Source organism: Falco naumanni, chromosome Z (genome assembly GCF_017639655.2).
Source record: "Falco naumanni isolate bFalNau1 chromosome Z, bFalNau1.pat, whole genome shotgun sequence".
Taxonomy (NCBI): Eukaryota; Metazoa; Chordata; class Aves; order Falconiformes; family Falconidae; genus Falco; species Falco naumanni.
The window spans coordinates 49,067,636-49,089,984 of NC_054080.1; the positions used below are offsets into that span (position 1 = coordinate 49,067,636).

Consider the following 22,349-nt stretch of genomic DNA (forward strand, 5'->3'; position numbering starts at 1 on the left):
AGCATCTACACCTTCCCCTCTTCCCTCCATCGCTTCACTTGTGTAGTCTTGTGTAGCTTGTGTAGTCTTTCAGTTTCACATATGTTCAAGCTCCTATGCAGTATATGAACAGCTTTTGTTATACTTAAAGCCCTGCTTGATCCAAATTCCCTTCTGTGGCCTCCAACATACCAGTGTTACTATGTGTTACAGCAGTGTTCACCCCAAAGTATAATGAAACATGATGAGCAGAAGGGATGGACTTCAGCTTGTATAATTGTGTTGCATAAACTCCTATTCTCATTTCAGAATTGCACTAAAACTGCTGTAGGGGGCTGGTCTATCTGTGTTCAACAAATGCATTTGCAAATACCTAAGATTAAAGCTTTCATTTATGGTGGAAGAGAAACGATCCTCCATTCTGACAAAGAGATGGTAACAATGTAGTGCCTTACAAAGGCAAAAATCCACAGGTTATTCTGTGGCTAGTGGGCCTAAATAAATACGCATAGTTTTGCTTTTCCTCTTTACTTCTCTCCTCCTAGCCCTGCAGTTCTCTTGAGAGGAGATGCTGTGTTATAACTTTGTAGTTACGCATACTGCTGGCTGCTTATCCCTGCATCTCAATTAAGATAGTCTCTGGAACTGCTTTCTCAGAGCAGGCACTAATATTTAACTAGATCCATAGGAATCTGTAGGGCCTTAATTGTCACAGAGATTCTTGAAGTTGGACCACCTAGTCAAAAGATAGAAGAAAGAGGGAGGAAACTCATTGTGAATCATACAAGCTGTTTCCATAGGAAAAAACCCTGGCCAAAATAATTACATCTTAGTGATAATGTTGTGCAAGAGGCCTTGTTTATCTGGTGCTTGAAATGCATTTGTAGGTGCCACTTCAAAGGAGAAGAGCAGTTACTGGGGACATGCCTCTATCCCTCTGGATGAGGAGGAAATTGTATGTCTGTAGAGGGGCAGTTTTTCCAGTTTATCTACCTGATGTAGTGTAGGTGCTTTTTTTAAGGAGCTTTGAGAAGCTGTTAGGGTTTCCAGGTTCTTCTTCAAAATCACTCCTTCCTAGTGTCTGTTGTTGGTTCTGATCTGTGGGGCTATACTTGTAATTTGCTTTTGCTTCTATTTTCCTTCTCCACTAAAGGTGTGGGTTTTTTTCCTCTCCTGTTATTTTTTTCTTTCTACCTTTTCTGTATTTTACCTAACTTGCCACTTCTGTCTTTTCCATTCACCAAAACTTGCTAGGATGTTTGTGTGTTGGCTTGGCTAAACCACACATGCCATTGCAGCCCTGGATACTACTTGTGACAGTTCAGCAGCACAGAAGGAGCTTATGTCGGTGAGCGCTGGCTCAGAGTGCACAGAGGTGCTGTTTCTGCCTGTTCATGTAGTAGTGGCTCCCACAAGAAAGGTGAGGAAAATGCGATAGTTGCGGTCTACATATATGCAGTGGCATGGAGCTTTTCTCAGTGACTTGCTTGCTTCTCCCCCCCCCCCCCCCCCCCCCCCCGGGAAGGTTTCATTTACAAGATTGTGGAATTTTCCTTTTATTAGAAGTCCACCTTTCAGTTGGGGAGGGCACCCGAGGTAGTTTCCTTGTGGTTATTCTGTAAGCCATCACCCAAATTTCAACAAAGCCTGCAAGTGTAGCAGACTTTGTTTTCAGAACTGTATTTGGAACTTCGACAAGGTACTGTTCAGCATGGCTAACAGCTGTGTAAATCTGAAAGAAGATAAACTTGAGAGAGAGAATGAGAAATACTTATGCTGACAGTGTGTTCTGCACCAATTAAGTGCTTAGGAAGAAGTTGATGTGATATTTATTTTTTAAAAAAAGAAGATTTGTGACCTGTCATATAACGGAGCCTGAAATCTCTGTAACAGTTAATGTATTATTACAGTTCCTGTGTTTCTGTCTGGATAAATGTCTGCTGTATAATCTTTCCCTGGTTTTATAGAACTAGATTTCAGTCTTCTGAACCCTGCTAAGTCATTTGAAGAATACTGGGAAGGCTTTCTTCTCATGTTCTCTTCTGAAGGCAGGGGAGAAGCAGGAAGGTGCCTCTATTTTGACTGAAAAAAGTTGTCAGTATGTATTACTCTTAACCTGTCACTGTGCTCCACTAGGACTATTTACATTTTTCAAATGCTGGTAAGCCATTTTAAGGGAAGACATGTCAATAGAAGGTGAAATACCACTTCTGGGAGGTTCTAATCTAACAAAATGCCCAGTTTCCAACTTGAAAGGTTTATGTATCAGAAACCACCTCTCAGATTTGACCTATCATTGTTAACACGTTTCTTCGAAATCTTTTACAATCCCACTTTATCAACCATAAGTCCTCTTTTTTCCAGCCAAGAAAAACGATTCTATAGCTGCAAGAAGACAGTATTGCAGAAGAGCCTGGAAAAGAGACTATTCTTACTCTGGTTTTGTCATCCTTTTCCCTTTCTAATGATTGCATGCAGTGAACTGGGTAGTGATGGCCAGCTTCAGTAGGTGAGCAAGGACTTGGAATCTTTCTCATCCTTGAAGTCCTTGTGTGGGGTTGGTGCTAGCAGAGCAGGAGAAGAATGGCAAGGTAGTATGAGAAAATTCTGCTGTGTTCATTCACTTGGGGTTAACCAAGCTTGCATGTCTTCAGAAAGCTGACATACCAATGATACTTACTGAGAAGGTAGCAGTGGTTGTATTCCTGGATGTGTCTGATGGGCCTGTCATCCCTGATGGGATGGTAGAGAGTGGGAAGTGCCCATCTATGGTGCTTTGCTAAAAATAATAATTTTGGTATTCAGGCCCTGCACAGTTGATTGCAAGACATACTTTTTGTAGCTTGTTGTACCCGATACAGTACGGTGAACGGCTAACAGGGAATTCTGAAAAAACTGTACATCTTAGCAAATGATGATCTATCTCAAAGTCTGAATTCTTTTTTTCAGTCAGCAAGATTGAACAGTTTACTTGTAGACAACAAATCTACAGTTGAGAAACATGTCATTTGCCTATGATGTCATAGAGATGGTAGTGCATATAACATGTCATACGTATCGATGCAGCATTTGGAAGCATCTGAGTTGATGCTGCAGGAGATGTGTTTTCTCAGCATACCTTTGTGTGTATGTGTTATGTGGGCATGAATTCTGTGATGAGGTTGTCATGCAGCCAAACAGAAGAGGTGGCTTCTGTTCCAAGTTCTGTAACAACTTGCTTTTTGTCACTGGTTGGAGCCACTTTCTTCAGAGAACTCATGTTCAATACTGTGGGGATTTCATGTAACTAAAAGCCTCTGCATAAACTGAAAACCTGAGGGAGATGTTGGAGCTAGTAATACTCACTGTCAGTTAAAGAAGTCTGAATCCTATAGGGTAAACCCGAATACTGTTTTAGGTTCTCCAAGCTGGAATGTTGTGTTGTGTGTCCCTCCCCCCCAGTTATACAGATTTTAATTTTATTAGCTCTAATGTAATTAATTTATTTTAAATTAAATTTACTAGAATTAGCATTTTATTAGTAGTAGGTTATGAATACATGACTGGCGGTTCTTCTGCCCTCTACATGTTTAACTCTCTCAGGGTGGAATCCTACTTTCCATTCCCAGAACAAGCCATGGCTGCAGTGCCTATGTAGCAGTTGTGGGTACTCAGTGGGTCCACCTGGTGTTGAAGTCCCTGGTGGTTCTACTATAGCAGTCTGAAAGGACTGAAAAAGAAAAAAAAAAAAGAAAAATTTGCTATCCCTAAACTGTAGTTTGTATACCAGCAGGAACGATTTGCTTGCAAAATTCACGTTGAGTTTTGCACAGATATGTAGTACTGTGTGTGTGTGTAGTTTTGTAATGGTGCTGCCATAGAACTATTGTTGCAGATTATTTGCTCCTATGTTTTGCTTGTGCATGTAAAACTTTTTGGTGTGTGTGTTAAATATGTTTTTTTCTTTTCGTTTCAGTGTGCAAGGATCCACCATACAAAGTTGAAGAATCTGGGTATGCTGGTTTCATTTTACCAATTGAGGTTTACTTCAAGAACAAGGTATGGAATGACACACTTTTCATTTTTTAAAAAAATAAATTAAAAAAATCATGTGGAAGTCAGAGTTTTTGAAGTATTTACTGTGTAATTCATAAATTCAGTTAAAAATTAAGTTTAAATCTGTCTTTGTCAGTGCTGTTCCTCAATTCAAAGTCACTGTAATTTCTAGAAATGCATAGTTGTGTTTAGTAGATAACTATGAAATTAGGATTACCTGATAAAATAATAAAGTTGAATGTAATTTTTCAGAAGAGTTACTAGACCTACTCAGAAGTGGACAGGCTTTAAATGATGATTAAGGAAGTAAAAGGGCCACTTAAACTTTAAGAAAGGAAACTGATCTTGAATATATTGATTTCATAATGAACTCGTTCTATTTTAGTATTGCCAATCTTTTTAATTTGTTCACTTTCTGATCTTTCAGAACAGTTTTGGATTTTTTTCAATCCTGTATCCTCAAACTGAAAAAACATTCTTTTACGCTGCATGTGAACATTGATTGTACTCAACATTACCAGGGGGCACAGTTTAAAAACGAACCCAGTGCTGTTCTACAAAGCTTGCATTATTGTGGTATCTCAAGTTCATGAGTCTCAAGTAAATACTGCAATTACTGTGGGTTTCTTAGATAGCAAATACAGAAATTTGCTTTAATGTATGTAACAGGGTCTGTCTTACTAATAATTCATTCAGTTAAAAAGAACAGGATTTGGGTGGAATTATAGAGCAAAAAGCTTGCAAGATTTAATGTACAGTACCTTAATAACTGCAGTATTTTAGGTTCCTTTTGTATGCCATGTGCCTTGGTGGATCTGGTACTATACTTTGCAGGCAGAGAAGATACCTCTGTGACTATTTTATATTACCAAGATGTAGTTTAATATAATTATTTTAGCTAAGTCAGTGTTACATCTTTCATGTGTTGAATGCTTGGTGAGAACTAAAACCAAAGGAAAACAGAAATGCATAGTAAAAGACTTTTTCAGGAACTCTGGTCACTTAAAATTTGTGTTAGAGTACAACTTTAACTGTGTATGCCTTTAAGTAGATACTCCAGTATTCTTTTGTCTTTCACAGAAAGCTCTGTCAAAGTGTCAGGTGTGGATAATTCTGCTCAGGCATTTTCTAAGTTCTAGGTTTTGGACAGAACAGGTAAATATGAAATGTTCCCTGTATCAATCTGTGAAGAGCAGGGCTTAGGCTACCCTGTTTGCTGTTGGAAAAGGAAACAGAACTGCCTCAGTGAGCTGACTGGCTTTTTTGGTACGCTTTTCAGCACTGTGTCTATTAGGGAAGCAGTTTTGATTCATTCAGGAAATCTAATGAAAAGCAGCCCGTTCTCTTTATTGCCTCTGTTAAGAGGTCATCCCAAAACTGGGCAGACAAAGTCAGAAGACAGTGAGTCAGTCATTGAAGCATCTCTACAGAAAGCTTCCTGCCCGACATTTCTTTTTTTGTTTTTCACTCAGAGTTTTGGCTGCCTTTGCTGACTGTGGAGACCTGCAAATCTCAGGAGTTCTCCAGCAGGAGCTGTGGCTTAGACTGAGATCAAGAGGGCAGCAGTGATTACAACTCACCTCACCCTCAAGCAGCATGTGGAATTAGGAAGTTTGCAAACATCCATCACCCTTATTTTGGTGTCATGGAATACGACAAGCAGCAGTTGGACTGTGAGTCAGCTAGCTCTTCACACAGCTGCAGGAGCATGCCCTTCCCAGGGGTCCGTACAATACAAAGGAAAAGTGGCACAAAAATTGAGCTGGCATTCCTGAGGCAAATTACTGCTTTCTCCTGGCTCAGCTACTCTTCCTCCTCTAAGCCACTTCACAGGTATTCCAGTACAGAAAAAGAGGAGATAGACAGAAGGAGGAAGAGGAGACAGACCATCATCACTTATTCAAGGTAGACAATTTTTCAATTTCTGATTCAGAAGGTACCCTAGTGAATAGAGGAGGCAGGGGTACAGGAAGCCACTTGGACCATGGAGAATTAAAAGGGTCCCTGTTCCCAGGACTAAGCAGAAATTGGTAGTAAATCTAATAGGCATTTCACCCTGATGGAAAATATTCCAAGGTTTAAAGAACTGGGGAAATGGCCAGCAAACACCCCTCCCAGATGCAGTAACAGAGCATCTGTTAGCTATTGAGACAAAGTCCTTGAAAGATGCTTTTAGGTCAAAAGACTCCTACTTCAAAATGCAGTCCATTTAGGGTAAGGTTCATAAACTGCAGTATAATCTGCCTTCCCTGTCATACCATTTTGACATAATGACAGTGGTACTGGGAGTCCTTTGTGTAGTAAAAGTCGTCTTCAAAATCACTGGTTATGTTCATCTAACTTTCCACAGAGTTTTTCCTGTTTATAAGTTATTGCAACTTTGCTTCTATGGCAAAGCTGTCTGGTACTAACTGTTTGCCTGTAACAACTTCACAGTTTTCTAGACAGACCGTGGAGTAAATCACATCCACTTTTTTTCTGCAAGAAGTCGTGTGTTAATCTTTTTAACAATAAGAAATACCTTCATCCATGGTTGCCTTTGAAAATGGTCCATCAATAAAATAATTCATGTAAGGGAACTACTCTCTTCTGTCTTCAGAAATGGACTACTGCAGACCGTTTATTTCATATCCCCTTCTGTTGTCCGCTCCAAATCTAGAGATGGGGTGATGAGGCTGCCCTTTGGCCGTGTTTGAAATCTCTGATTTTAACTTTTAGAATAACTGAGATTTCTACTATTTCCGTTCTTTACATCCTTGGAATCCTTTATCAAAGCTAAACATTTTTTAATGCAAGTTTTTTAAGCATCTGTTCTTGAACAAAGCACACATTTTGATTACGTGCAATGTTGGATATGGACTAAGATTTTTCTATGTCTTCCTCCTTTTCTCTCATGGTTCCCTTGTAGCTAAAGCTTTTCCCAAATTTGACTTTTTAGTTGTTCTGCCTTAGGATTGACATTAGTTTGGTGGCTTCTGTTGTACATCAGGACCTTTTGAGGAAGGGCTTCTTCATCTTGCCTTAAAAGAGCATTTAACTTACATACAGCTTCAGGAAAGGACTGTGTAAATGTATAACACAAAGTGTTCTTGGTATCTTTTCTCTGTTATTACAAACTGAAGTCTGTTCAATGCCACTAGTATCCTTTTTTCAGCTGAGGCTTTCTTGGGGCAGTAGAGCACTGATGATTTTTTGCTAGGTAAAGTTAACTTTCCGGTTCTTTCTCTCTCCATATTGGTACAGGGAACATTCAGTTTCATTTTTTTCACTGCAGTAGCAGAAAATCTTAATCGCTTGGAAGCTGTGGTGCAACACTTGGAATCTAGCTGGCCACACTTGTTCAAGGCAATGAAGTTTCATTAATAAATGAGCAGACCCCATACATAGGAGATCAAATGTAGATGGCTACAACAATTTAGTTCTTACCCCTTTCTACAACTTGTGAAGAAAACAATGGTGTTTGGCTTTGTGGAGGAATTTGTGTTATAAACTTCAGTGTCTTCAGTACTATCTGAGGCTCAAAAGTGTGATTGTGCTGGTGAGCGAGTTACCTTGTGTCAGCTGAATCATGATACTTGCCTATGTGTATGTCTGCTGCCTGTGCCAAATGTGACGTAACACTTCAAATTAAGCCTTTTCAGGACAGCTTGAAGTTCATGAAGTTCATGCATTTTACCATGTGTTATTGTGGGCTGATAGGAACTTCTCTGATTTATTGTAGCTCAGCTGACACTTGGTAAATTCCATCATGTGTCTGAGAACACAAAGAATGATTAAAAATGACCTAATTTTCATTTTAATTTACAGTCTTTATGTAGTTCTTATTTTCAACTTAGTTTTGGTGCTAGATGTTTCTATCTGGTTATTTTCAACCCTCAGGAAGAACCTAAGAAAGTTCGATTTGACTATGACTTATTCCTGCACCTTGAAGGCCACCCACCTGTAAATCATCTCCGCTGTGAAAAGCTCACATTCAACAACCCGACAGAGGAATTCAGAAGAAAGCTGCTAAAGGCAGGAGGGGTGAGTCCTGCACCCGTGTCAAAAGCCATCACAGTAAAGATGTTGCTGCTTATTGCTGGTGCATGATTAATATAATAAAGATTTACCTGACAGTGAATCCAAATGGTTTTGTGATTAACTTCGTGTAAGAGCTCAGTGCTTGTTGTCTTTGAGCGGAGTGGGTGAGCAAATGAGCATGTGCCTACTCTAAATACATGATTAGATCTCTGTCTTCACACCCAGCTGATTAACGTTTACTCCTGCAAAAGCAGAACTTAGACCTTATGCATGAAGCATTGCTTGCTTGACTTTCCAGAGATGAAATACAGGAGGGGTACTGTGATGGGAGGAAGTAATAAGAAAATAAAGTGTCTCTCATTTAAAGATAAATGGTTCTATATTAAACAGAATAAATTCAATAGTCATAAGGTAGAACAGCTCAAAAACTCTAAGTATAAATAAACCTACTTGAATTTATATATGTTACACAGTCTGAACCAGAAAATTTACCAAGATTTCTGTACATGTTGGTAGAATTAATTGATACGAAGGAGCCCAAAGGAAGTTTGCCCATTTGGAGGGAGGAGAGGGCCAAACCTTTAGATTTACACTTTGCCCATTAGTGGAAACTGTTCTGCTGTGTTACACACAGTGGCAGAATAGTTCATGCTGGCAGGGACCACCAGTGCCTCAGCCCTGGGGTCAGACCAGGCTGCTCAGGGCTTCGCCCTTCCTTTCCAGGGTGTGAAACCTCCCCTGGCTGAAGGTGGGGCAGCCTCCCTGGGCCCCAGCTCCACCGCTGGGCTGTCCTCGTGAGGAAGAGGCATCTCCTTGTCTCCAGTCTGAGCTGTGTCATCCTGTGCTTCTGCCTCTTGCCCTCCTGCTACATGCACCACCCTGTAAAGCCTGACTGTCTCCTCCATTCCTTCCAGTTTGTGCTGGGGATGCTGTTGGGTGCCCCCAAAGCTGTCCCTCCTCCCACCTGAAGCAGCCCTGATCCTGCAGCCTCTCCTGGCAGGGCAAGGGCTCCAGCCCCACAGTCTCAGTGGCCTCCTCTCGCCTCCCACCAGTTTGTTGGTGGTGTTTCTGTGTCAGGGACCCAGACTGAAGGCAGTACGCAGATGGGGTCTGATAAGCACAAAGCACAAGGTGCAGTCCCTGCTCTCCCCTGGCCTGCAGAGATGTGACCTGCTCATGAGACTACAGGCACTGCTGGCCCTTGTTGCTGCCCAGGCACGTGGGTGGCCTGGCTCAGCTCACTGCCCTCCAGTGCCCAGGACCATGTCCCAGAGCTGTTTCCCAGGCCTAGCCTCATGGCTGCAGCTCTGCCTTGCTGGAACAGGGCTTGGTGCTTGGCATTTGTCCTGGTTTTATTTCATGAGGCTGCTGTTGACCCATTGCTTCACACTGTCTGGGTCACCTTCTGGTGGGAGCCCTGCTCTTGTTAGCTGCTTCCCTTCCCCAGTTGATTGTCATCTGCGAATCTCATGAACACAAGTGTGTTCTGTCTCCTCCTCCAGGTCACTGATAAGAGATGTAAAGCAAGCCTTCATACTGCGGGTTTACTAACATTAAATGCCAATGCTTTGCATTTGTGACCATTCATAACAAAAATGGGTAGTCCTGTTTGGCAGGATTAGAAAATAGTAGGTTCTGGGCTGGAGATAAGAGGTAGCTAGTGTGAAGATATTCAGTCTGCTGAAGAAGGTCTTTGAAAACAAAGCAAAAATAAGTAGTCGCGGATGCAGTCTGAAAGACCTTGCTATCCTCCTGGAGAACTGTTACAACTATAGTTGTATTGAAATAGAAGCACGAGCTGTGTTTTGTGTTTGCATTTATTAGGCACAAGAGGGTATCCATGTCTGGACAATGTATTGGCTCTTTATTGTGTTTGCAAATAAAACGTCAAGATTGTGTTCTGGAAAACTTCATGAGCTACTGCTTTAATATTAATCATATCAGGTCAGTTGTCAATGGACAAGTTTTACCCACAAGTATAATAAATCTAAATGATACCAGCAGGGACATTGGGAGGTGGCTAAAAGGGTAAAAATAGGCAGCATCCCTTTTATTGCTCACTTTCTGTGCTTTCTAATTTTAAGTTTCATGAGGTAACAAAAGCAAAAGTACTGCCTAATTGTGAACAGTGAAAACATGAGTTTTTTGATAAAATTATTTCCCTGAATATTTCGGTGGGGTCATTCCTAAAATGCTTTGTGTCATTGTCTTCTGGAGGCTACAGACTGCTTGCTTTTTTTGTGTGTGTGTGTCTTTTTTTCCTTCTCCATTTTCCCGATTTCCTTCCAAGAAATGGGTCTCCTTTTTTGAACCTGTCAGTGTTGCATGCTTCCTTCTGTAGGCTTTCTGACCTAGGAGTTTGACCAACTTGGCAGAGATGATGTAATGGTACTCTGTCTTGTTACTAAAAAGTCTCTATGAAAGGGCTTCCATCTCCCAGCATTAAAGGCCTGTTACACTTTCATGAAGTGCTACACTCAGGCTTTCCTTTGAGTGTTTCAGGAGCCCTGGAAAGCTGTCTCTTGCTTCTGAATGTAAATAGAATAGACAAAGAATTCACAAAACATTAACTCACATGTAACTTCCATGATTTAGGCTGAGAAAAGCTCAGAAAAACATTTACAGGGTAATAAAGTACAAGATGGGGTTTGCACGTACTTGTAAGTCAAAACAAATCTTCTGGCTTATGGCTGTCTTCAAGAAAAAGTAGAACAAATAAGGCAAAATGAAGTTTATGTCCTTCAAAAGGAATGAGACACCGTTTTAATGTAAAACACTGAGTGGTAGCTTTAAGAAAAGCACTCCAAGATGTCAGCCTTTCGCTCACATGCTTTTAAATAATGGTGTAAATTGCTTGATTTCTGTGCACCTCAAACCCCTGATTTCTTATTAGTTTTTCTCCAAGCAAAATTCATGGACCGTGTCATTTCACTGGTGTAAACTACTAAATATGATTCTTGATTTCTCGTTTGCATAAACATGTTTATTACAGATAGTGTGTCATTCTGAAGGGAAGACTACAGGCTCGTCTGATACCTGCATGCTGCTATATTTAGTATAGACTTGTCTATGTGTTGATCTCTTGCTGCATATTCCTTGAATTACTGCTTGGATGCTCACAACTCCCCTTTTCCCTCACACATACACGTTGTGGCATTCCAAATGCAAACTAGTCAGGGAAACTTGCTACAGCCAATGTTGTCTTTAAGGCTAAGAACCTCTTGTTTTGTTTTAAAATTAAGTGCTAGCAGTCTGCCGTTCCATTGTTACAATTACCCTTCCCCATCCTTCATGTGCCCGAAGGTCTGGCTTGTTATCCTGCAGTTCACTAGGAGACAATAAGAGTAACATTTGAGTATCCCAAGTAGTTAAACAAGTGTGAATGCAACTGTAGCACAGTTTTGCAGTGGCACTGCGGCCACTATAGTTAAGGCAGCAAGGACACAGGACATACAGCGTGGTGCCAGTCATGTAGATTAATTATGTGGAATATTTCTCTCAGCGTTTAACTTGATACCACCAGAATTGAAGCATAACTGTGCAGTCAGTCATCATTAGTAATTACCACCTTGCTGACTTCCAATCTGTCCAGTAATTCCAAAAGAATTGCTCTTTCAGCCCTTACAAGAAGAAGGATATGATTTGGCTACAGAGATTGTATTTCTGTAGTCAGGAAGGTAAATGGGAACCTTCAGTTCAGTCTTACAAAGCCCGTATCCAATTTTGACCAAATTTTCCACCTTCAGAAACATATTTTCTACATCGAGCTTCCCCCACCCCCTGAAAAGATATTAATGCTCAAGTCCATCTCTACATTTACCTACTTCTAGTTGACCTTGTTCTAATAAATGTAAAAAGAAATGTTTACAGGAGAAATAAAATGTTTTTAAGAGTACAATGGGCAAATTCAATCAAACCATTCAGTGTAATTGTTTATGTTCCATCTTTTTGCATATGTATTCAAAATGACATTTCTTTGTCTGCTGTGGAAATTTTTTGTGCCATTTACTCAGTGTAGTACCTAATGATGTGAAGGTACCATGTATACAGATATGATTCCTGTGAATTAGCAGTGTGTACCATAATCCAACCTGTTGCTTGAGATCCCCAAAGACACCCTGTATACAAATGATGATTTCTAGTTAATCCAATTCTTACTGAGAAAATCGTCAAGTTACTGGTAGTGACAGAACTATATTCATGTAGTCTCCTACTGAGCTTTATCCTCTAGACACAGCATGAAATTATGCATGAGTAGGTACAGCAGGATTCAAGTTTTAATCAAGAAAACACCAGCAAGCATTGATCCTTACATGGTCATTCCTTCCTCGATTTGTCAGTTACCTTTCTGATTAGTTTCAGCCTTTAAATGTGAAAGAGCCTGAGGGAAAATAGGCAGTGTTGTGATTCCTGTGTATGGATATGGGGAGAGGGATGACTTGGAAGTTACAGTCATTAAAAAATAATCTTCAAATTTGAAGTAGATTTTGAATGCTGAATCCCACTAAAACCATTTATAAAGAGGGTCTGACACCACTGATGTGTTTTGTATTGTCAGCAGTAGTGCTGCTTCTGTTGATTTTTTGGCTTGCATGTTTTTCAGTTTCAAGAGAAAATTGAAAATTATACCTAATCTGCTTGTTAAGACAGAAAGAAATTAATTTTGAAGATGCTGAATGACAGCTACCTCCCAGTTGAATTGAATTTTGCTGCTGGAAACACAGGCTTACTCAGGCATCGCTTGTTTGAATACGATGTTATGAATAACTTAATTTTGATTCTTGCAGGAAAAAGTAGTGTAAGTATTTTCAGTCCATGATAAGACAGAAATTTAATAAAGCCCTTTCTCCAATAGGTTCAAATACATAAATAAAAATATTTATATTGTTTAATACTCCCACCTTTTTGGAAGGAGACTGAAAATTAGTCGTTTAATCCAGGAATATATAGACAACATTTAATAGCTGAATTTTCTTTCATAAAAGGAAAAGCTTTATAGATGCTTCGTAGAAAGCAGTTACCACTATGGAAAAAAATAGTAAAATTCATAAGGTTATTACAAATGCACATGGCTATTAACGATAACAGTTTGAGGTTTCAGATTTAGAGAATGCAAGGAATAGGTCACTTTTAGAGTAGTAACAATTCTTTGTAGCAATAGAGGTGTCCTTTTTCTCTGCTTTCTGTAAAATTAATTTGGAAATACAAGCAGTTCTGCTTCTATATTAAGACTACTCTTTCCTTGAAGAGAATTGGTGTATTAATGAGTCAAGAGACAGAAAGAATCATTCTGAAAGGGGTAGGATTTTTAGAAAAAAGTACCAAGGTAAAAGTTCAGGCTTTGCCAAAACCACTGCATTGTGTTCTTTGAGGTTTTTTCAATTCTTTGTGGTTTAACTGTTTCACAGTTGAGAAATGTCTTTTCAGTCACTTGAGAAACCTGCATGATGCCTGTTCTATAACCTACGTTCCTAATTCATGTAATGAAGATGAAATCATGGGGATTCCCCTCTTTTCTTTATTCTCCCTCTTTCCTTGCAATTCCTTTGTGTCAGTTGGAATAGTTGGCTTCTACCCAGAGCCAACCTTAAGTATAATGCTGCTCTAGGGAAGGGATTATCTTTAATCTTGTGCTTTTAATAATTAAGTGATTTAATTTTCTTAAACTATGTATTACTTTACTTTCAAGCAAATAAAAGAATTCTAAAAGGTTTTCTATTCCCTTATGAGTTTTTTGGTTTAAATAGCAGTAATAGTTTATCAGGACAAATGGATTTTTGTTGTTACTCTTAGTGCTTTCAGTGGTGAATGAGCTCATTCTTCACTGTAAAACACCATGGGTGCGGCAACCCAGGACCACACAAAGAAGTCCGTTTATCTGCCACTGATGCACAATGAATAGAATTCATCTTCAGTGCTGCACAAACGTTATAATAATGGTTCCTTTTCCCCAGAGTTCTAGCAGATATCTCATAGCTCTTTACTGAAAGTACTATTTGAATTTTTCTGCAGCACATTGTGGGGAAGCTCACCAACCTGCTCTGAGTTCTGTTATATGAAGGTGTTCGTATATTACCAGCTCAGGAAATGAAAATACAACAGGTACTTTGGTGTGGATCTGTTTGATGCAAGATTATTCCAGCTTTGCTGATAGCCTCCTTTCATTCAGGAAAATGAAAAAATAGGAGACAGGCAACAGCTTTTTGGTAGTGATTCATTCCCCTGGAGAAGCTCTAATGTGCCTTAATAAGGTGATTGTTTTGATCTGGAGCAACTGTGACAGCTCTTGTAATTTCTACCTGTGTAAGTGTGTATGTGGGTTGGTAGATACGTGACTCCCATGCATCAGGAGTGGCGCAATGTGCACTTGTAGATACTGGCAACAAGAGAAGACCAGCTTCCATGGAACATTTTGAGGCTGTTCCTGCTGTTCCTCATGCTTTCTGTACTGGGATCTGAAAAGCAAAGTTTTGTATTCTGAAAGTGAGTGGTTCTTGTTGGGTGCTTGTATACTCCAAGCTGCCAAATGTGTTGGTAGATAAGTGTTGTCTTAGGTCAGGTTTTTGTAAGGAGATTTCTGAATCTGTTGTTAGTAGGTTTATGTACAGGTATTATAATTTCATAATTTTTCCCAAAATGCTGGGAAAGGGATAGTGGAAAAGGGTTCTTGATTGTATTAAGATAATTGGTACTGCACAGTTGTTGTTCCCTGATCCTTTCCTTTGTTCAGCAGTACATGGAACTACATAAATAAAATACGTGGCAATTTTTCATTCCATAGCACTCAGTTGTCTTGAGTAGCAAACTGGAATGCCATTAAGAAGGTGTCTGCAGGTCAGGTAATATGGAGATTGCTCAATTCAGGTTAATCAAGCAGGTAGGAGCATTCCTGCCCAATAATGTGAATACCAGTGGATTTTCTCTTCTCGTTGTTTGTTTGTTTGGTTTTTTTTTGAAAAATAAGTTTTTCTTTGCCCTTGCCCAGGAAGCTGTCTTTTATTTAAAGCAGCTGGTAGACAGACTTTTTAAATACAAGCTCAACAGCTGCAGGCTAAAGTAGGTGTTTGGTAAACTAGAGGCAAGATACCGCTACTAGCAGATCAGTTTGAATGCTGATATGCATAATGCTTTGTTGGCACATATGACAAAAGGAGAAGATTCTCTCTATATGGGGTGGACTGGTGAGAAAAATGTTGGGAGGAATGTCCTGGTTTCAGCTGGGACAGAGTTAATTTTTTTCTTAGTAGCTGGTGCAGTGCTGCGTTTTGGATTTGATCTGAGAATATGTTGATAGCAGTGGATATTTTCAGTTGTTGCTGGGTGATGTTTATACCAAGACAAGGAATTTTCAGTTTCTCAGGCCCTGCCAGCCAGAGGGCTGGAGGAGGGGCACAAGAGACTGGGAGGGGACACAGCTGGGACAGCTGACCTGAAACAGTCAAAGGGGTATTCCATACCATGGGATGTCATGCTTGGTATGCAAACTGGGGAGGGTTGGCCAGGGCTGCTGATCCCTGCTGGGGGGCTGGCTGGGCATTGGTCAGCACGTGACAAGCAACTGTATTGTACATCACTTTTTTTCTCCTTTCCTTTTGGATTTTATTAGTCTTCTTTCTCTCTCCTTTTTGTTATAATTATTATTATTATTATTATTATTATTGTTCGGGGTTTTTTTCTACCTATTTAATTGTATTTTTATTGGATTGTTCTTATCTCAACCCTTAAATTTTCCATTCTTTCCAGATTCTCCGCCCCATACCTCTGCGGGGTAGGTGGAGTGAGTGAGTGGCTGCATGGTACTTAGTTTCTGGCTGGGGTTAAACCATGATGGGAGGAAGCTGTCTTATACATCTGTCCATAACAGCAGTGAAAGTAAAGCATAGTTTATGTAGACTTGTTCTTTTGCTCTGCAGCAGGTGTTGTTTACCATAGTAGATACCACCAGCATCATATTCATTTGATATTTGTATGCTTTAATATGATTTAGTCTTGCATTGCTTTCATAAATTTTTCTTAGATACATTATTAGGATGAGATCTTGTGAAAACTTATTTTGATGTTACCTTAGGATGAGATCTTGTGAAAACTTATTTTGATGTTACCACGTCTTCCCTATGTTGAGCTAAAACTTGCATGGAACAGCTTATTAGTGGTGGTGTAGGAAGCCTCCCAGTTACAGTGTAAACCAGAGCATGCAAAATTACGGAAGTTCATTTTCTCATGTTCAAGTTTAGTGTTGTGTTAAGTAGATGCCCACACTGATGCTCCAGTTCTCCTTTCACAGAGAAAGTGAAATGGATTGTGGCTTGTTCCATCTCTGTTGTCCATTATTCAAATAACTCCTCCAAAAACTGCAGTCTTTGATGTTACTGGAACAGATGAGCTTTGGAACAGGACAGGGAAAACCAGCAGTGGGCATCTGCATTTTCTTCTAGCCACATCAAGCAGTTGTTGCATTAACCAGTGCTACCATTGGTCTTTCTCCTCTTTGTCTTGACTGGCATCCTTTACCATGTTGACATCATCTGTCCATCTTCACTAGATTACAGGCTGGCTTTCTTGGGAGTTCACATCACCTGCTGACTGAGTTTCTGTATGCCTTATGGAACAGCTCATCTTTTTCTTCTCTTCCTTAAACATCTGCTAACCCAACAGTCATGTTAGTATGGTGGAGCTTCTCCTGGACAGCACAGGCCATCTCTGAAAAACAGCTATCTGTGTATCATCTGTGAACTTACTGAGAGTTCACTCGATCCCACTGAATTGTTAATCAAGGCCTCAGACAGTTTTGGACTAAGTGTTGATCCTGGAGTGGTGCTGGTAGTCACTGGCCTCTAGCTAGACCTCATGTAGCTGAAGAGAACCATTTGAGTCCAGCAGTCCCAACAGTTCTCCACCCATCTCATCATCTATTTATCCAGTCCATACATCACAGATCTGGTTCTAAGTTCTTATTAAACCTATGCTGACTGCTCTGAGTCACGTTCTTGTCCCTCCAGTGGCTGGAAGTGGCTTCCAAGTCATGTTCTTGTCCCTCCAGTGGATGGAGGTGGCTTCCAGGAAGATTTTCTCCATCTTCTTCCAGGGACTGAAGTGAGACTGATGGGACTGTTACTCCCTAGATCTTCCTTCATGAAGATGAGTGTGATGTTTGCCTTTCTGAATTCATCAGGAACCTTCCCTGATCATCACAACCTTTTGAAGACTGACAGAGAGCTCCCTCGCAAATGGTACTGACCAACTTCTTTAGTACCCCTGCTTACATCCAGCCTGGTTTCTTGAACCTGACTGTCCCTATGGATGAAGTACACCCTTACTCAATCCTCCTCTCTTCAGGGCACTGACTTGCCACTACAGACTCTGTGAGGATGCTCGGCTACCTTGGAGGCCTGAGGAAACAAGATCTTACATGTGAAAAGAGAGGCTAAAAGAACACTTAGTACATAAGCCAAGCTCTTTGTCATGAGGTCTCTTGCCCCATTGAGTAGTGGGCCCACTCTTTAGCCTGCCTGTTATGGCCTGTCTGTTTTTAGAAGCATTACTTGTTGTCATTCACATCATTGAATGTTAGCTGCTTCCTATGGGTGCAAAGAATTTCCATTCATGAGGATTATGAAATTCCTGCCAACAGGTAATATTAAAAAATACACATTTTTAAAATTGAATTTTAAACAAAACAAAAAAACCCCAATGTAGATACGTAGAATCCTAGAATATCCCAGGCTGTCAGGGATCCATAAGGAGTGCAACTCAGTGCTCCTTGCAGGACTACCCAAAACTAAACCATATGACTAAGAGCGTCATCCAGGCACTCCCTGAACACTGACAGGCTTGGTGCTGTGACCATTCCCTGGGGAGCCTGTTCCAGTGACCTATCGCCCTCTCAGTGAAGAACCTTTTCCTAACAGACAGGCTAAGCCCCGATGCAGCTTCATTCCATTTCCTTGTATTCTATCGCTGGTCACCAGAGAGAGGAGATCAGCACCTTCCCTTCTGCTGCCCCCCCTGAGGAAGCTGTAGACTGCCATGAGGTCACCCCTCAGCCTTCTCTGCTCCAAGCTGAACAAACCAAGTGACGTCAGCTGCTATTCCTATGTCTTGCCCTCGAGGCCTTTCACGACCTTGGTTGCCCTCCTCTGGACACAGTAACAGTTTAATGCCCTTATATTGTGGCACCCAAAACTGCGCACAGTCCTCAAGGTGGGGCCACACCACTGCAGTGCTAAGTGGGACAGTCACCTCACTTGAAACGTTTCTTAGTACAAGTTACTCTGTAATTCTCATACCTTGGTACCCTGGTATTAAACTGTATTGTATTGGGCATCACTTGTTTTTCTTTCTTCTGTTCCTTTTGGATTTCATTCTTCTGTCCTTCTCCCTCATGTTGATTATATTTCCTGTTGTTGTTGTTGTTATTATTTGGTCTATTTCATTTTATTTCAACTATTAAATTGTTCTTATCTCAACCCTTGAATTTTACATTCCTTCCTGATTCTCCTCCCCATTCCTTGGGGCTGGAAGGGGGAAGTGAGCAAGTGGCTGTGTGGTACTTAGTTATCAGCTGGGGTTAAACCATGACAAATGGGTAACACCATGTCTACTTTTGCTGAAAGGTGATTTGATTCTAATGCAATTGGTATTTTCTGTGAAGTTTGTGATTTAAAACATTGCATTGAGTTTAAGTTAAAGGAGAACAGTCTAATTTAATCACCCATTTGACTTAGTCTGTGAGAAGAAATAATGGTAGAGACGCGCATTTTCTCTACCTGTTGCACAGGTTTATGGTATGCACATGTGGCTACAGATTTTCCTTGTCCTTGTTGCTGATCGTTCTTTGTTAGCTTGTGCCTTCTCTTGCATGCAGCTGGGCTGAATTCAATCAAAACCCTTGACAAGTTGAGGTTAAAAAGCAGTTGTGAGGCTAAAAGAAATTCCTCATTGCAATTCACAATAGCTGATTGCTGTTGATATTACCATGGTGACAAGAAGGATGCCATTGCTTTTGTCTAGCTAATTTTTGAGAGTTCTGGCTCCTGCCAGGCTCTGGTTTAGGTGTCTGAGAAATGGAAATGAGGAATCGGGGAGAAAATTTGTTACATGCCCTGGGTGGAATCTTACTTCACAAAATGTTTGAATACATTAATAACTTTTAAAGATTTATTATTTTTTTAAAAAATACATGAACCCATGGTCAAGGAAGGAGAACAAATTTATTGCCTTCTTCCTCCACCTTTGGATTCTAGCATCAATGTTGAAAGGTAATGCTCGACTTACAGGCTGATAAAAGTAATCTTTATTACCTAGACATGTCCCGTAATATTCTCCAGGCTACCACATGATCTTTGAACAAAGTTGTCTGCAACAAGATTCATTTGGAGCAGTGTTTAAACAAAAAAAAAATAAAACATGTAAATACTGTCTTGAAGAAGCTCTAGGCAGTAAATACCACCTTGGCTTTGAGACGTAAAATATGAAGTATACATATATACATCCTAGATATCCAAATATTGCTGTTTGTATTCCTCCTTTATCGTAATGTGCATGAGGCACGTTATGGGTCAATCTCTCACTGTCCCCAGTATCAGAGGATGTTTGGATCATGTGAAGACGCAAGGGTGACCACACTGGGCATCTACAAAACCAGTTGTGACTTTGTGTGGAACCGGTGGAAAGAGAGATATGTTTCCTTCTAACTGCAGAGCTCTGCAACTTCTCTCCAGGTTTTCAGGGCTTGTCAGGCAAAGTAAGCTGTCTCTGCCATTTAGGGTTTTGAAACAATAGATAAATGAAGAGCTGTGCTAGGAAGCAGTAGAATCCAGGCACAGCAGCACTGCAGCAGAAGACAGGAGCTAGCTGAGTTTCTCTCAGACAGAAGGCATCATCTTTACGTGTCTGGTAACTGCTCTGTGATGGCTGATTTCTCTGGAAACTATGTTTGTACTTAGGAGTCTTTAAACTCAAGAAGGGGAGCTAGATCCTTGTTAGAGCAAAACCGCTGCTTGCTCACCAGCCATCCAGTTTACTGGGCTCTAGGTAAAGCAGAAGCTTGAAGTTCAAAGTTGAAGTCAGAGCTATACTGGTTTCACGTTAAAACCTCAGGCTGTTTTTACAGTGTGTCGCTGTGGTGGGCTGATCTTGGCTAAGGGCTGAACCTCCTACCCAGGCGCGTGGTCACTTGCTCTGTCTCCTCGACAGGGCAAGAGGAGAAGACAGAAAGATAAAGCCCATGAGTAAAGATAAAGACAGGGAGATCGTTTACCAGTTAATGACACAGGCAAAACAGATGTGACTTGTGAAAAATCATTTTTTTTGGATGCAAATTAAAATAGGTTTGGCTAGCGAGAAGCAAGACAAACAAAAAAGAAAACACCACCCCATCCCCACCCCAACACCACTGTCTCATGCTTAACTTCACTGCTTTGTTCTAGACTGATGTCCTCCACCTCCCGGAGAGGCACAGGGGGATGGGGAATGAGGTTGGCAGTCAGTCATAACAGCTCCTCTCTACCACTCCTCCGTCCTCACACTTTCCCTCTGCTCCAGCACCGGGCCTCTCTGGGGCTGCAGTCCTTCAGGAACTGCCCCAGCATGAGCTCTCCATGGGCTGCAGAGAAATACCTTCTGCAGTGCCTGGAGCATCTCTTCCTCTCAGTCTTTGACCTTGGTGTTCACGCTGCAGTTTCTCACACTTTCTTTTTTTTCCTCGCCTATGCAGCATTTTGCCCGTAAACCTGTGTTCCGTGAGGCATAACCATCTTGCCTGAGGGGCTGAGACATGTCCTGCAGTGGGTCCATTGGAGCCGGCTGGATCCAGCTGTGTCTGGCATGGGGGAGTCCCCTGGCCTCTCCTCACAGAGGCCACCCCTACCACCCAAACCTTACCACCTACACCCATTACAGTCTTTCCTCGCTTTGCTTTAGTTGAACATTAAGATTGCTGCACATACGTATTTATGGGATGTCAGCAGCCTGCAGAAGCTTTTACTGAAAGTGGGATGCATTTTGAAGAGTACTAGGCATTGCTCAGGAGAAGAGAAAGAGCGCTAGGGACTCAGGTGCCATGGTGTGTAAGCAGCCATAATCAAACAAGTCATGCCATTTTCTGAGGGGGCTTTGTTGCATTTGCATGGAAACAGAAAGATGTGATTTGTCCATTAAATAGGGGATGGCAGTGTGGTTTCACTAACCCATCACCTGTTGAGAAGATACATGGATACTTTTGTTGGAGAAGTTTTATTCTCCTACCAATGTGTTTTGCTAGTTCTTAGGCAAGTGAGACTGTCTCTGTTGGTAGTGTTTGACTGATGTGCTTTCCCTCTTACAACAGATCATGATGATGTCAGATAGCACATCATTCTCTTCAGGACAGAGCCTTCATCTCCCCAACCTGCCCAGTAATTCCCTGTCTTTTTCTGAAGTGAAGAAGAAATCATCTCATGGGCCAAAGGTGAGACTTATTTTGCTAGAAGGTACTTCAGTCAGTGGTGCTTTCCTTGGGAATTAACTTGATAAAAAAATACTTCTAGGTATTGTTTTTGCAATCTCATTACATAGTCCAGTGATTTTGGTATTTCTTTGTTGTGAACTGTTTACCACATGAAAATAACACAGAGCAAGGAGAGCAAGGATGGTTGTGAGAAGAGGTGCCAATGGAGGTACTGCTTTTCTGCTTCTTGTACATGCATGATTGTTTTCCTCCTTTCCCAGAAGGAATTCTAATTGTCACTTTTAGTATTAGGGGATTCTGGTGGTGGAAGTGTGACCTAAAGAAATGTGAAGAATATGAGAAAATACTGTAATTATTGTTTCATTTATTAGGTATTTTTGAATACTCTTAAAGATAATTGTGTAGACTGAAAACTGGACGTTGGTGTCCTTTAGTATTTATAATATTGTTTAAATTTCAGAGGTTAATTCTTTACTAGATGTTTCAAAGACAGCAATGTGTCATCAGTCTCTAGGACATCAAATTTAATCCCCCACCAACAACATGGTAAAAAGGTATAGTCCAATGAACCTTTTGAATAATACAAATGGACCTTTCTGAGACAGTGGAGAATTTCTTTAGTTGGACAAAATGAATTAATGGTGTGGGAGAATAAAGAGCATCCTGTTATTTATTCAAATAAGAAATGCAACACAATTACTTCTTCGTAAATGAATTAACATATGTGTCTTTTCTCTGTTCTGTTAAATTGTTCGGATTTTGATTTTCTTTCTTAACATCTTGTCAATTTGAAATATGTTACTTAATCTTGCACCGCATGTACTACAAGGGGCAATACCTATTTTTATCAGTAACTTCCATGTTCTGT

General features: G+C 40.7%; 1 protein-coding gene across 2 annotated transcripts in view; it reads left to right on the forward strand.

Moving 5' to 3' along the window:
* MLLT3 (MLLT3 super elongation complex subunit) overlaps positions 1 to 22,349 on the forward strand; it is a 136,114-nt gene that overhangs the window by 64,286 nt on the left and 49,479 nt on the right. For both annotated transcript variants that reach the window (XM_040580302.1, XM_040580303.1), the window contains exons 3-5: positions 3,935 to 4,017; positions 7,894 to 8,037; positions 21,362 to 21,481. In XM_040580302.1, coding sequence (XP_040436236.1) covers positions 3,935 to 4,017; positions 7,894 to 8,037; positions 21,362 to 21,481 — 347 coding nt within the window. The remainder of the gene's footprint in view (positions 1 to 3,934; positions 4,018 to 7,893; positions 8,038 to 21,361; positions 21,482 to 22,349) is intronic.